This window comes from Oryctolagus cuniculus, chromosome 7 (genome assembly GCF_964237555.1).
Source record: "Oryctolagus cuniculus chromosome 7, mOryCun1.1, whole genome shotgun sequence".
NCBI classification, from domain to species: domain Eukaryota; kingdom Metazoa; phylum Chordata; class Mammalia; order Lagomorpha; family Leporidae; genus Oryctolagus; species Oryctolagus cuniculus.
The window spans coordinates 37,449,942-37,464,009 of record NC_091438.1 but is presented as its reverse complement, the minus strand read 5'-3'; the positions used below and the strand labels follow the sequence as shown (position 1 = coordinate 37,464,009).

At 47.8% G+C, this 14,068-nt stretch overlaps 2 protein-coding genes across 3 annotated transcripts in view; one reads left to right on the top strand and one right to left on the bottom strand.

The window, feature by feature from the left end:
• The window catches only part of SDHC (succinate dehydrogenase complex subunit C), a 39,937-nt gene extending 33,563 nt beyond the window's left edge, over positions 1-6,374 (top strand). Inside the window, exons 5-6 of the mRNA XM_051858445.2 lie at positions 1,676-1,839; positions 5,536-6,374. Of these exons, the coding sequence (XP_051714405.1) occupies positions 1,676-1,839; positions 5,536-5,640 (269 nt within the window). The 3' untranslated portion in view covers positions 5,641-6,374. The remainder of the gene's footprint in view (positions 1-1,675; positions 1,840-5,535) is intronic.
• A 2,570-nt stretch (positions 6,375-8,944) lies between these two features.
• CFAP126 (cilia and flagella associated protein 126) lies at positions 8,945-13,385 on the bottom strand. 2 transcript variants are annotated; one of them, XM_002715250.5, is made up of 5 exons: positions 13,245-13,385; positions 11,742-11,804; positions 11,524-11,604; positions 10,264-10,440; positions 8,945-9,907 (listed from the first exon to the last, which is right to left on the bottom strand). In XM_002715250.5, the coding sequence occupies exons 1-5, from the start codon at positions 13,269-13,271 to the stop codon at positions 9,683-9,685; spliced, it is 573 nt and encodes a 190-aa protein (XP_002715296.3). In that variant the 5' UTR covers positions 13,272-13,385; the 3' UTR covers positions 8,945-9,682. The 2 variants fall into 2 exon arrangements, with proteins under 2 accessions (XP_002715296.3, XP_051714404.1); XM_051858444.2 differs by lacking the exon at positions 13,245-13,385 and having other exon boundaries at positions 11,742-12,011.
• Between the last annotated feature and the right edge of the window lie 683 nt (positions 13,386-14,068).

The following is a 14,068-nucleotide window of genomic DNA, read 5'->3' as shown; positions in this document are numbered from 1 at the left end:
ACTCTTTTAATGTTTGTTTTTATTTATTTTGAGAGATAGAAAATTCATCCCCTTGGGGCCGGTGCTGTGGTGCAGCGGGTTAATGCCCTGGCCCGAAGTGCCAGTACCCCTTATGGGTGTTGGTTCTAGTCCCGGCTGCCCGTCTTCCAATCCAGCTCTCTGCTATGCCCTGGGAAAGCAGTAGAAGAGGGCTCAAGTATTTGGGCCCATGCACCCATGTGAGAGACCTGGAAGAAGCTCCTGGCTCCTGGCTTCGGATCGCCGTAGTTCTGGCTGTTGTGGCCAATTGGGGAGTGAACCATTGGATAAAAAAAATTCATCCTCTTTTACTTTCCAAATGTTGCAATGTTCAGGGCTGGGCTGGGGCTGGAACCAGGAACTGGGAGTGAAATCCAGGTCTCTCACAAGGGATGCAGGGATCCAGTTACTCGAGTTGTCACTGTTGCATGCAGGGTCTGCATTGGTGGTAAACAGGAGTTAGGAATAGGGCATTGGACCCAGGCACTATGATGTGGGAGATATGTGTCTTAACCTTTAGGCTAAATGCCTGCTCCCATTTTAAAATTGGGTTATTTATCCTTTTAAAGAATTTATTTCATTTTATTTGAAAGAGAGAGAGAATTCTTCTGTCTACTCCCCAAATGCGCCAGGCCAAAGCCAGGAACCCAGAACTCCATCTGGGTCTCTGCCATCGTTTGTTGCTTCCCAGGATTCATGTTAGCAGACAGCTGGCTCAGAGCAGAGCGGTCAAGACTCCAACCAGGAACTCTGAACTGTGCCCCTGGACAAACACCTGCCCCCTAGTAATCTTTTTGTTGTTGAGTTGTAAGAGTTCTTCATATATTCCCTTATCAGACATATGACTTGCAAATATTTTCTCTTGTGCTTATGGATTGTCTTTTAACCTATTGTTTGCAGCACAAAGGTTTTTAACTTAATGAAGCCCAATTTATCTCCTTTTGTCACATTTAAGAAACCACTGCCTAATCCAAGATTGTGAAGATATTTGTTCCTGTTTTTTCATCTAAGAGTTTTATCGTTTTAGCTCTAACACTTAGGTGTCTGGTCCATTTCGATTCAGATTTTTGTGTGGTAGCGTATGAATGATTTGAAATTTTTTTTCACTCTCTACACTGGACTTTTTTTTTTTTTTTCCTTCCGTTGGTTCATCCCCCAAATGGCTGCTACGGCCAGCGCTACACCAATCCGAAGTCAGGAGCCAGGTGCTTCCTCCTGATCTCCCATGCGGGTGCAGGGCCCAAGCACTTGGGCCATCCTCCACTGCCCTTCTGGGCCACAGCAGAGAACTGGACTGGAAGAGGAGCAACCGGGACTAGAACCCTGGGTGCCAGCCTGGTTTTACTTTTTCTTACTGAGATGAGGATGTAGGTGCAGCAAGTTTGTTCCAAACTGGCCAGTGAGGTTTTCATAAGGAGGGTTGTTGAAAGCAGCAGTGTGTATTGAAACATGGCAAGTTTACATTACTCTCAGATCCCAAGTAGACTCTCACCGTAAACTTGAACACGAGTTTGAATTTTCTCTGTTTTGAAAATGTTTTCGAACTGTACGAGGCGGCAGGGGGAGGGGTAAAACTGCATCCAGCATTGCGCTGGTTGTGCCTGGGTTCGGGGTGGGGATGGGGCAGCTGTGATGGGCTGCTTGGTTTTCCCCGCAGGTGTCTCTCTTTTTGGCTTGTCGGCCCTGTTGCTCCCGGGAAACTTTGAGTCCTATTTGGAGCTTGTGAAGTCCCTGAGTCTGGGGCCTGCACTGGTCCACACGGCTAAGTTTGCCCTCGTCTTCCCTCTCATGTATCACACCTGGAATGGCGTCCGGCACTTGGTGAGTCGATTGTGGATTTTCTATTTTCTAGGGGAGGGGAGAGGGGAGGTGGGAGGCTGAGAGGATTCTTTGCTGGATCGCTGGGCTTAGTGGTGTTTTTAAAGTGAGTTGTACTGGACCTTTTTACCAGATCCTCCTGGGGAAAGCTAAGCAAGACTTCCCGGGCATTGGGTGTACAGCTGAGTGGTGGGTGTGGGCCAGGCAGGTACCTGCAGGGTCTCCGTGTGAGCTCCAGTGTTAAGGGGGTGTTATTCAAACAGACCTCTGAAACCGGATCCCAGGTCTGCATGCTTATTGGAGAAATAGTGTTACCTACTAGGTGTCAAGTATTGCTCTGGGCCTGGAGGAGACAGTCTAACATTCCTGTCAAAGAAAAACTAAAGGACAGTAGCAACAACAAAAATAAATAAATAACATTCTTGTCAACTCCGTGAAAAGTTTGGCCAGGCTCCCTTTATTACCTTTTGTTATCTTGACATCAGATTGTAATTTAGCTGTTTTTGTTTGGTTTGAGTGTTTGGTTTGAACTTTAATAGAAATTGAGTGCCAAGGATCCCCGGTTTTAATCTTGTATTTAGGGGTCTTTGGGTGGATTGAAAATGGTCCATACTGCCTCCTGCCTGACCTTGCTGTCAGCTCAGCTCTAAACTGATGTCTTTCTTCCCTTTCTGAAGGAAGTAAAGCTGAACCGAGCCTGCCACAGGCCATCAGTCCCTCTTCCAGCGTTTGAAGACCTTCTGTTTTGTGATCTCCCTACCCCTAGTCTTGTGTCCTTCCTCAGGAAGACAATTAAAATTCCACTCTTTACATTACTTCTGAACCTCAGCCAACTGTCCGCTGGGTGCTTTTGCCTTAATTGAATCTTTTATAACTTCCACACAGAGCCTTCGAGACAAGCACTTTCTGAGTTTCAGTCTGCTCCAATAGACTGTTTAATGGAATACAAGACGTGAGACTCAGTGGTCTATTAAATTAAGTTGATCTGTCAGCTGTTCCCTGGGACAGTGTTCTGTGTCTTTTAAAATGACTTCACTTGGCAGAAGGGCAGGGGGTGGAGAGGGAGGGTATTTGCCGAACAAAGCTCTCTAAAGAACATCAGCTGAGCAGCTAGCTCCTGTGTCCGGAGCCTGCTGAGGCTGGCGGTGGGGAGGGACTTGCCAGATATTTGCTTTTGTCTCAAAATCGGGGGAGGGAAGGGAAAGAGGTTTTTAAACTCCCAGCACTGGGTCAGGGCCTTGCTACCCTGCTTCCTGCCGGTGTAGGTGATCTCTCTGTTGAAAGCAGTGAGGAGCCTAAAGGCTTTCCCTAATAACTTTTCTCTAAGCCCTTAAATCTGCTTATTTTTTTTTTTCTTCTAACAAGGATTGGCTCTGAGTGTGGGTCGAGGTTTCACCTGTTTCCTGTGACAGCCCATAGTTTTTGGCCTCGATGTAAAAGCAGGAGGTTCCAGCGTTTCTAGCTTTCTAGAGAGTGTCCTCCTGACACCATCACCTCGCGATGGACCCCCCCACACACACACACACACTGTGCCTGTCCTCGCATTAGCAGAACAGCTCTTGGAGTCTGCTTGACTCCTGATCTGAGCTCCACTGAAGCTGTCTGGGGTGTGAGGCAGGGGCATCTTCTCATTTTGATTTTTTTCCCTCTACAGCTCTTCTCTAGCCTCTAGTTAGTTTTATTTAGACTGTGGGCATGGGGCGGTGGTGTGTGGCAGGTGGAACCTGAAGGTGCTACTTTGGCCCTATAGACTCTGACTTAAAATATGTACTATGTCAGTGTTCCAAGGGCACAAGCAAGTCTAGTGTGTTTTTTTGTTGTTGTTTTTTTTTTTTTTGGACAGGCAGAGTGGACACAGAGAGACAGAGAGAAAGGTCTTCCTTTGCCATTGGTTCACCCTCCAATGGCCTCTGCGGCCGGCGCACCGCGCTGATCCGATGGCAGGAGCCAGGTGCTTCTCCTGGTCTCCCATGCGGGTGCAGGGCCCAAGGACTCGGGCCATCCTCCACTGCACTCCCTGGCCACAGCAGAGAGCTGGCCTGGAAGAGGGGCAACTGGGACAGAATCCGGCACCCTGACTGGGACTAGAACCCGGTGTGCTGGCACCGCAAGGTGGAGGATTAGCCTAGTGAGCCGTGGCGCCGGCCTAAGTGTAGTGTTTCTAAAAGGGGGATTTTGACCCACTGAGTAGAAAATCAATGTAGTGAGTTGCTCCTAACAATAAAATAAATTTAAATAGAATAGGAAATATAGAATGTAACACATTAGAAGCAGTAAATTTGTCTGTTTCATAAATTTTTGCTATGTTATACTTGCATATCTACTATATTCCAACTTAAAAGATGTTTCCTTTTTTAAAAAATAATTTTTTTGAGAGAAAGTGAGTTATATAGAGAGCTCTCATCTGCTGATTTGCTCCGCAAATGCCCACAATGCCTGGGACTAAGTGGGGTTGAAGCCCTGAGCCTGGGACTCAGTCTAAGTCTTGCGCATGGGTGACAGGACAGGAACCCAATTACTTGAGCCATCACCACTACCACCATGAGTCTACATGCAGAAAGCAAGAGTCAGGAGCCAGAGCTGGGCATGCGACCCAGGCTCTTTGGTATGGGACATAGATGTCTTAGCCGGCATCTTGACTGCTAGGAAAATGCCTGCCCCTAAACGATATTTCTTAGTGGGGTCATAATCAAAACAAAATTGAGAAGTATCATTCTGGATCCCAAAGAATACTCTGTATAATACTAGTCCTGAGATATACATGATCCATCTATAAACAAGGATTGGCTTTATTTAAGAAATTATCACATAGCATCTCATAACTGTGTACAATTTTTATGTCAAAAAATTTTAAATGAAAAAGCTATGCATATGATATTCCCTATTTATAGATGTACAGTGTACTTTAATAAGTTATGTAAGTGGTCTTGCAGTTAAATGTTTACCAAATTTATTTGCCACAAAACTTCTCTCATCACATAATGCCTTTCAGCACTGTGCAGAACCAGTTTTCCAAAGAATGCACTTTGGGTCACATTGATCTGGATATGTTGTCATAAGAAAATTTTTTTTTTTTTTTTTTTTTTTTTTTTTTTTACAGGCAGAGTGGACAGAGAGAGAGAGAGACAGAGAGAAAGGTCTTCCTTTTGCCATTGGTTCACCCCCCAGTGGCCGCTGCAGCTGGTGCACTATGGCCGGCGCATCGCGCTGATCCAAAGCCAGGAGCTTCTCCTGGTCTCACATGCGGGTGCAGGGCCCAAGGACTTGGGCCATCGTCCACTGCACTCCTGGGCCACAACAGAGAGCTGGCCTAGAAGAGGGGCAACTGGGACAGAATCCGGTGCCCCCATCGGGACTAGAACCTGGTGTGCTGGTGCTGCAGGCGGAGGATTGGCCTATTGAGCCGCGCAGCCGGCCAAGAAAAAGTTTTTATCTATTCGGTGCATAGTGTCTGGCACTCTGAAGAATAGTCCCGGTACCACCCACCGCCACACAGAGGGGCTTGATCTGTCTTTGGGAGAAGTGGGTGGAGGGACATACCATAGGTTCTGAGGAGAGTCAAGGTGGAGCCTAAGGCTAGGAATGCTTTTCCCTAGAGTCTTGCTGAGAGGAGGTACCCGTTTTAGTCGGCAGGTTTACTTTCTGACAGAGAGCTGTGGGACCTGAGTCCTGATTACCGACTTCTTTCTTTTTCTGCAGATGTGGGACCTGGGAAAAGGCCTGAAGATTCCCCAGCTATACCAATCCGGAGTGGCCGTCTTGGTTCTTACTGTGTTGTCCTCTGTTGGGCTGGCCGCTATGTGAAGAGCTGAAGTTTCTAGCATGATCTTCCTACAAATTATTACACTGATTTATATTCATGTTTGCATTCTCCTCTCCAGCCAGGGCAGATCTCTCCTGACTTGCCAGATCCCCCTGTGCTTGCAGATCTCCTGGGAACCCTGTAGCGGTAGAGTAGCTTATGGAATCATAGCAGTGGGAAAGGATCCAGTTTCCCCATTTCTAAAGATGGAGTAGCTGCAAAACCTTGCTTTTCCTGCCCACAGCTTGCAGCCTACTCTGAGCCTAAGAGCCCTTATTCTCTCTCTGTGTTGGGCTTCGATATGTGCTGAGGGTCAGCTTTTGGCTCCTTCTTCCTGAGACAGTGGAAACAATGCCAGCTCTGTGGCCTCTGCTCTGCGGACTGGGGTTGAGGTTTTGGGTGCCACTGCCTGTGGGTTGCTGGCTTAAAGGACAATTCTGTTCATTAGTCAGAGCCCAGGGCCTTTTGCACCCACACAGCGTGACTGAAAGAAGAGATGGGAGGTGGAGGGGAATTAGCCCGTCCCAGCTAGAGGGCGATAAAATGTGTGAGTTGGCTCTTGGGAAGAAGATATATATCTTGATGCAAGAGGAAGACCCAGAAAACTACTGTTGAATATATTAAAGATTATTTCTTTTTCTTGTATTTCCAGAAAACCAAAACTCTTAATACCATGTTTTCAAACCCAAGTTCATGTACCATCTTTTTCTCTAGCTGAATTAAAACACTCATTTTATTTTGGACTCTCCTTGAAATCCAGAGAAACCAAGTGAATGGCTGTTGAGGAGCCAGTTTCCTCCGCTTCCCTCGGGTCTCAGGCATTTACACCCCCCAGTCTGATCTTTCCCAGGAGGGAAGCCGTTTGTCCTACAGCTGACCACTGGAAAAGTTTTCAGGGGATGAATTGCTTGTCCAACTAGCCAGAGACTTAAATATCACAGAGAAGTCTCAGAAAAAGAAGGAGAAAAGAAAGGAGTTCAGCGTGGAGAGTCCCACTGAGGACTGGTTATAAGCTTCATGGGACAGTTCCAAAAATGACCCAGTGAGGGACACCCCAACCAGTGGCGATAACAGCTAAGGCAGTGTCATGTGGGGAGAAAGGAAAGTAGAGATTAAAGGGTGTGGTGAGGGAGGGCATTATTAAACCCAATGAAAATTTAAAATCTAATGGGAAAACCTGCTGCTTTTACAGTCCATCCAGGCCAGGCCTTTGGGTCTCTGAATCCCTTGGCAGGAGTGCCGGTTGATAGTCTTTGGAAACTCTGGAGTAAGAAGAGATCCACTTTGTCACTCTGAGTTGTTGGCCAACTAGTTAAAGCCATGGGTTGAAATGAAAAGGTTCCACTTGACTAGGAAGACCTTACTAAGCTGAGACGAGGGACCTGCTGCCTGGACAGTCTTCCTCCAGCCCTCAAATAGTCTGGCCTTGGGTACGACCCCTTCTCCCTTCTTGCTACACTGGCCCTGAGAGGTCCTGGTAGCCTTCCTCCAGTTTACACCAGCTGCCCTTGTCCTTGAGTGAGGGACAAGGGTTCCTGAGGGTACACTTCGACATTGGGAGTGGGAAAGGTCTGGCAAGGGCAGTGCCAGGAAGATGTAGAATGGGGTCAACGATGCACAGACGTTGGGGGCTGAGCAAGGGAGAGGGAACTTCTTGACTTTTCTGGTGATTGACAGATGAAGGAGTATGGCACAGCATCGTGTGTTACTCTCTTAATTTCTTCTTACCATCCTCTCTTTCTTCTTTGTCTTCTACTTTTTTCCCCCCAAAAAAGCTTTATTTATTTGCAAGGCAGAGTAATAGGGAGGGAGGGAAAGAGAGAGAGAGAGAGAGAAACATCTTCCATCCCTTGGTTCACTCCTCAAATGGCTTCAGTAGCCAAGGCTGGCCCAGTTAAAGCCAGGAGCCCAAAGCTCCATCTGGGTCTCCCATGTGGGTGGCAGAGGCCCAAGTTCTTAAGCCATCTTCCTCTGCCTTCCCAGGCACATTAGCAGGGAGCTGGATCAGAAGCAGAGTTGGGGGGACTCCAAATGGCACTCTGAAATGGGATACTGGCACTGTAGGCGGCAGTTTAACTCACTGCCACGGCACTGTCCCCTTAGTCACTTCTCGATCATCAGTTTTCAAACTTTATAGGGGTACTTCAAAAGCTTATTGAAAAATAGAATAAAAGATGTTTATTTTTTGTATAAAACTTGTTTGAAATCTATATAAGAAGTCTTGTTAGTGAAAAACACATGAAGAAAAAAACTATGCATGGGGCAGGCATTCAGTACAGCAGTTAAGATGCTACTGGGGGTGGGGCAGTGGCAGTGGCACCATGGCGCAGTGGGTAAAGTCACAGCCTGCAGCACCAGCATCCCATAATGGCACCAGTTCGAATCCCAGCTGCTCCACTTCTAATCCAGCTCCCTGCTAATGTGCCTGGGAAAGCAGCAGCAGATGGCCCAAGTACCTGGACCCAAGCACTCATGTAGGAGACCCAGAGGAAGCTCCTGGCTCCCGGCACAGCCCTGGCCACTGCAGCCATTTGAGGACCGAACCAGCAGATGAAAGATTCTCTCTCTCCCTCTGTAACTCTGCCTTTCAAATAAATAAAATAAAGATGCTGCTTGGGACACCTGCACCTGCCTCCCATTTTCCCATCAGCTCTGCTTCTGACCCCGCTTCCCGCGGATGTGCATCCTAGGAGGCAGCAAGTGAAGACTCAACTACCTGCCACCCCTGGGCGACCCAGAGCAGTTCCAGACTTCTGGCTTCCACTGGCCCTGCCCCAATACTGACCCCATTGCTCGCCTTTAAATTGCTTTTTTCCATAAACTTTCTGAGGTGCTCTTTGTAATGTACTTTTTTTTTTTTTTTTTTCTGGACAGGCAGAGTTAGACAGTGAGAGAGAAAGGTCTTCCTTTTCCATCGGTTCAGCCCCTGAATGGCCGCAAGGCCAGCGAGCTGCGCCAATCCAAAGCCCCAGGTGCTTCCTCCTAGTCTCCCATGTGGGTGCAGGGCCCAAGGACCTGGGCCATCCTCCACTGCCTTCCCAGGCCACAGCAGAGCTGGACTGGAAGAGGAGCAACCTGGACAGAACCGGTGCCCCAACTGGGACTAGAACCCCGGGGTGCCGGCGCCACAGGCAGAGGATTAGCCTAGTGAGCTGTGGTGCCGGCCCTGTAATGTACTTTTATTTATATATAAAGTCAAACAAGAACAGCGTCTTCTACTTTGGCTTTCGTGGCTTTTCTTTCCCATCTTTGGGAAGCATACATGCACATACAATACTAAATACTGCTAGTTTTAAAACCATCACACTGGGGCCGGTGCTGTAGTGTAGCAGGTAAAGCCGCTGCCTGCATGCTGGCATCCTATATGGGCACCAGTTTGAGTCCCAGCTGTTCTACTTCCAATCCAGCTCTCTGCTATGGCCTGGGAAAGCAGTAGAGGATGGCCCAAGTCCTTGGGCCCCTGTACCACATGGGAAGACCTGGAGGAAGCTCCTGGCTTCGGATCGGTGCAGCTCCGTCCATTGTGGCCAACTGGGGAGTGAATCATCGGATGGAAGACCTCTCTCTCTCTCTGCCTCTCCTTCCCTCTCTGTGTAACTCTGACTTTCAAATAAATAAATAAATCTTAAAAAAAAAAAAAAAACAAAAAAACTCACATGTGCATGTTCCAAATGAAAACTGCAGGGGTAGAGGTGAGGGCCTGGCTCTGTGACAGTCTGCCTTTTTGCTCATTCAGATTTGTTTTCGTCATTTTGGGGTATAACTGAAATGTCCACGCTGCCCCCCTGCGTGTTCTTTTCCCTACTCCGTTCCCCTCCTTTCCTTCTTAAGGGTTACGAGGCAGACATAACCAGCACAGAAAGCATGGATCGGTAAAGGATTCAGCAAACGTTTATTTTCCAAATTTGCCTCTCTTTCCCCATGATTTCTCTGTTCCACATTTGTGCCTGGAAGTCTGACTTCCCTCGGTCTCCAGACAGCTTATTCAGTGTGGCCCCTTGGTCTCTGGAAGTTCCAAGCTTGCATTTCCGGATCTCGGCGAGATCAGTGTTCTAGCAGACATGGGCTTCCAGGTGGGCTCTTGGGTGAGCTGGCCTGGCTTTGGGGCCCTGGTGTGTGACCTGCGGAGGGGTGTGAGCTTTGGGGTTGATCCGGGGACCTGAGGTTGCCAGCTGGAGAGCTGGGAATCACAGTTGCACTTGGCGCTTGCTGTACAGTCTTTGGGACACACTTCTTCCTGCGTTTCTTCTCACTGTCTGGATCATGGGGCTGGCAGGGGCAGAGTGAAAGAGAATCAGGTTCCTGGCCAGGCCCAGGTTATTTCCAGTCTACCCCAGAATTCTCTGACTCCCTTTCTCTCCCATACATGGACAGAAAATCAGGTTTCCAGTGAGAGTAGTTAAATCTGATTCCCCTAAACTCCTCTTGGGATTAGGTTATTTTCTACTAGAAGGGGAAGATGTCCTTAGTTCACTGGTTCAGGCCTCAGAGGGCGGAGACTCGGCTGGGTAAGAACTGGCTAGAGGTTCCCTCTGCTGGGGTAGTGGTGGTGTAGCAATAGACAGTTTTTTGAGGTTGTAAAGAAATGCAGCCAACGGGGCTTGGGGTTAAATGGGAAGAGGTACCTTGCCAAAGATTTCAGGACGCAGCCCATTAGATGCCTTGAGTAAATCGGGGTTTTTCTGTATCCATGTGGTGAGTGAGGCGGCGGCGGCCGCTGTCCGGGAGGTCAGGGTCACCCGAGCAGGGGGTATCTTCAGAGGCATTTGCCAGGTGCCCAGGAAGGAACCCCAGGGATTTGCCTAAAAGGAAAAGGGATTCTCAAACAGGGATTCCCACTCCCAATAGCTGACCTATTGGCAGAACCCGTGTTTGCCCTACTTCGGTTGTTTACCTTTGGGAATGTGTGATAATGACAGTGGACTGAAAGCGCAGTCTCCCCGTTCATCCTCCCCTCCCCTGTTTAGGTTACCTCTTGTTCTGCCCCTCCCCTCTGTCAAATCCTACATTGTAGGACCCCAGGTTAAGCCGTTGCCTGCAGCGCCAGTATCCCACATTGGAGCACTGCTTCCAGTCCTGGACACTCTGCTTCTGATCCCGCTCCCTGCTGACAGCCTGGGGAAGCAGCAGATGAGGGCCTAAGTGCTTGGGCCCTTAGCACCCATATGGGAGACCCAAATGGAGTTCGGGGCTCCTGGCTTTGGCCTAGCCTCGTCCATTGCAGCCATTTAGGGGAGTGAACCAGCAGGTGGAAGGTCTCTCTCTAAGATTTATTTATTTCAAAGGCAGAGCTACAGAGTGGCAGTGGTGGAGAGAGGTCTCCCATCTCTAGATGGCTGTACTGGCCAGAGCTATGCCAATACGAAACCAAGAACCAGGAGCTTCTTCCAGTCTCCCATGTGGGTGCAAGAGCCCAAGGACTTGGGCCATCTTCTACTGCTTTCCCAGGCCACAGCAGAGAGCTGGATCGGAAGTGGAACAGCCAGGACTCAAACTGGCACTCATATAGGATGCCAGGACTGCAGCTTTACCTGCTATGCCACAGTGCTGGCCCCGGAAGTTCTCTTTTTCTCTGTGTCCACTCTCTATGTTGCTCTTTTGAATAAATTTTAAAAACTAATTCTGTATTCTTAGGCGAAACGAGGCAAGAGCGCACCCACAGTAAGCACCAGTACCCAAGGACTTACATACGGATCATTCGTCAGTGTAAGCGTTTCTGAGTGCTGAACACAACTCCATCTGTTTTGGGAGCTGGCTAGACATTTGGGGGCATTCACAGTAAAACAAGAAGGAGACTGAACTTCCGTTTTCCAGAGAGTGGCGCAGTCTCCCAGTCCCGTGTCTCAGTTTACCTCTCTTGGTGGGGATGCCCACGGGTATCTCACCTTGGAACGGGGCACTGAGGGCAACAGATGACCACGATCGTTGGCGATGATCTGGGTGTAGCCTTCATGGGAAGAGATTCTCTGAGATGGAGGGGGGAGGGAGAAGTGCTCATGAGTGAGAGGACGTCTAAGGGGTGGGGAGAGGAGGGTGTAGAAGTTTAGAGAAAGCTAGCAGGAGTTGGGTGATGAACAGAACTAGAAACCACATATGGAGATACCTCTTTTGTTGGCTTGGCAGGAGACCAGTTCTGCAGATACTTGGGTGAGAAAGCTTTTTCGTACTGTGGAGAGAAAGGTGAGGATCCCTGTGAGGCTCGGAGGCCCCGTACCCCGGAAATGAGGACTCGCATAATTCTTTAGATTTGAAAACCCAACACCTGAACGATCACATAGGTCCTAACTCACTGTAACGAGGGTGGCACTTAATGGACTGCGTGTGTGCGGTCCGACGGGAGCCAGTCACCACACAGAGCTCTTGAGCTCCTGGAGTGTAACCAGTCCACACCAATGTGCTTGGCACTGGACTGGGTGGGCGTTTGGCACAGCAGTTAGGACCCCATTGTGACTTCTGCATCCCACATCAGAGTGCCTGGGTCAAGTCCCAGCTTCTCCACTTGCCATCCAGCTTTCTGGCACCCTGTGAGGCAGTGGATGATGGTTCAAGCACATGAAAGACCTACATTGAGTTCCGGGCTCTTGGCTTTGGCCTGGCCCAACCCTGGCTGTTGTGGGTGTTTGGGGAATGAACCAGAGGTGGAAGATCTCTCTCTCTCTGCCTTTCAAATAAAATTAAAATAAATAATTTTAAATGCACTGGATTTTGAAGATAGTACAAAAAAAGAATGTAAAACATCTGATTATAATTTAAAATGCTAAGACCCTTCTCTCTCTCTCTCTCACTCTGTCAAATAAAAAATTTTTTTTTAAACTTTAAATGCTAATTAAATGTTGAAATTATAATTTGAGTTTCTTGGGTTAACATTAACAATTTTTTTACATAACAACTAGAAAATTTTAAGTTACAGTTGTAGCTCATACTGTTTTTATTGGGACTGGTAAATTGTGACTCGGGGCTAAATTCATATTGATGCCCATTTTTAAATGGCCTGAGAGCTTAGGATGGTTTTCATAGCTGAGCACCTGCAATTGATTTGACGAAAGGGAACACTAACTTGAAATTCCAATTAAGCAAAATGTTTTACCCCCAAAAAGAATTCAATTGTTTTCGTTGTATCACAATTATCATCCTCAATAATGCATTATTTTGAACGTGGTCAAAAATTTTACGGAAAAATGTTTTCTCTCACTATTTAAGTACCTATGTGGTATCTGTGTCTTCACCACTCGGCCCACAAAGCCTAAAACAGGAAGGTACTTCAAAAAGTTTTGTGGATTAAAGGAATTAAAAGAGAAGTTTATTTTGGTACAAAACATTTTAAAATCCATACACAGGTTGTTCATCACACACAGTTTCCATGAACTTTTTGAAGACCCCACCTATTTACTCTGGCCAGTTACAGAGAAATGGTGCTGACTTTTGGTTTACACCCTGTTCCTTTAATCCAAAGACATCCATTGCTATCTCTACGTCCTCCTGACTCTCAGGAGGTGAAAGATTATCTCAGCTCCTCAAAGATCAGAACCCTATGGTGGGGGTCGATTCAAAGGTAGAGATTGAAAGACAAAATTACAAGTTAAAGAAGTAGAAAAAAAGAATTTACCTGGTTAGCACTGTAGTTAGTGGCCATGATCCTGCTGTGTTTACACTGGTTGCCTGGCAACTGCAGAAGCCAGGCTGTCTGGGTGGACCTCCCAGGCTGCCCATTGTTCACTGCCTTGGCCCATGAGACACACACACACACACACACACACACATACCCCGCTTTTTGGTCCATTTTCATTTTAGAGGTGTGAAAGCCCTAGTAAATATGAAAAACGGAGTAGCAGCTCTTTTTTTCTAGCATAATTACTCCTGCTCAAGAACTTTCAGGTTGTCTCTAACTGGCATTTTTAACCAATTTATTCAAAAGGCAGCACTTAGAGGTGGGGAGAGACAGAGCGAGAGAGAGAGAGCTTCCATCTGCTGGTTCATCCCTGATGGATGCAACCAGCAGGGCTGGGCCAGTCAGAAGCCAGGAGCCAGGGGTTTCTTCTTTGTCTCCCACGTGGGTGCAGGGGCCCAAGCACTGGGGCCATCTTCCACTGCTTTCTCTGGTGATTAGCAGGGAGCTGGATCGGAAGAGGAACAGATAGGACTAAACCAGCGTCTACATGGGCTGCGGGCAGAGCAGGTAGCAGCTTGACTTGCTACCTCTTTGCCTTTCCTTTTCAATTTTTACTTATTTGACAGGCAGAGTTACCGGCAAAGAGGGAGTGACTGAGAGAGAGATCCAAATTTGCATTTCTTTTTTTTTTTAAAGTTTTATTTATATTTTATTTGAAAGTCAGAGTTACACAGAGAGGAGAGGCAGAGAGAGGTCTTCTATCCGCTGGTTCGCTCCCCAAATGACCACAACGGACGGAGCTGAGCTGATCCAAAGCCTGG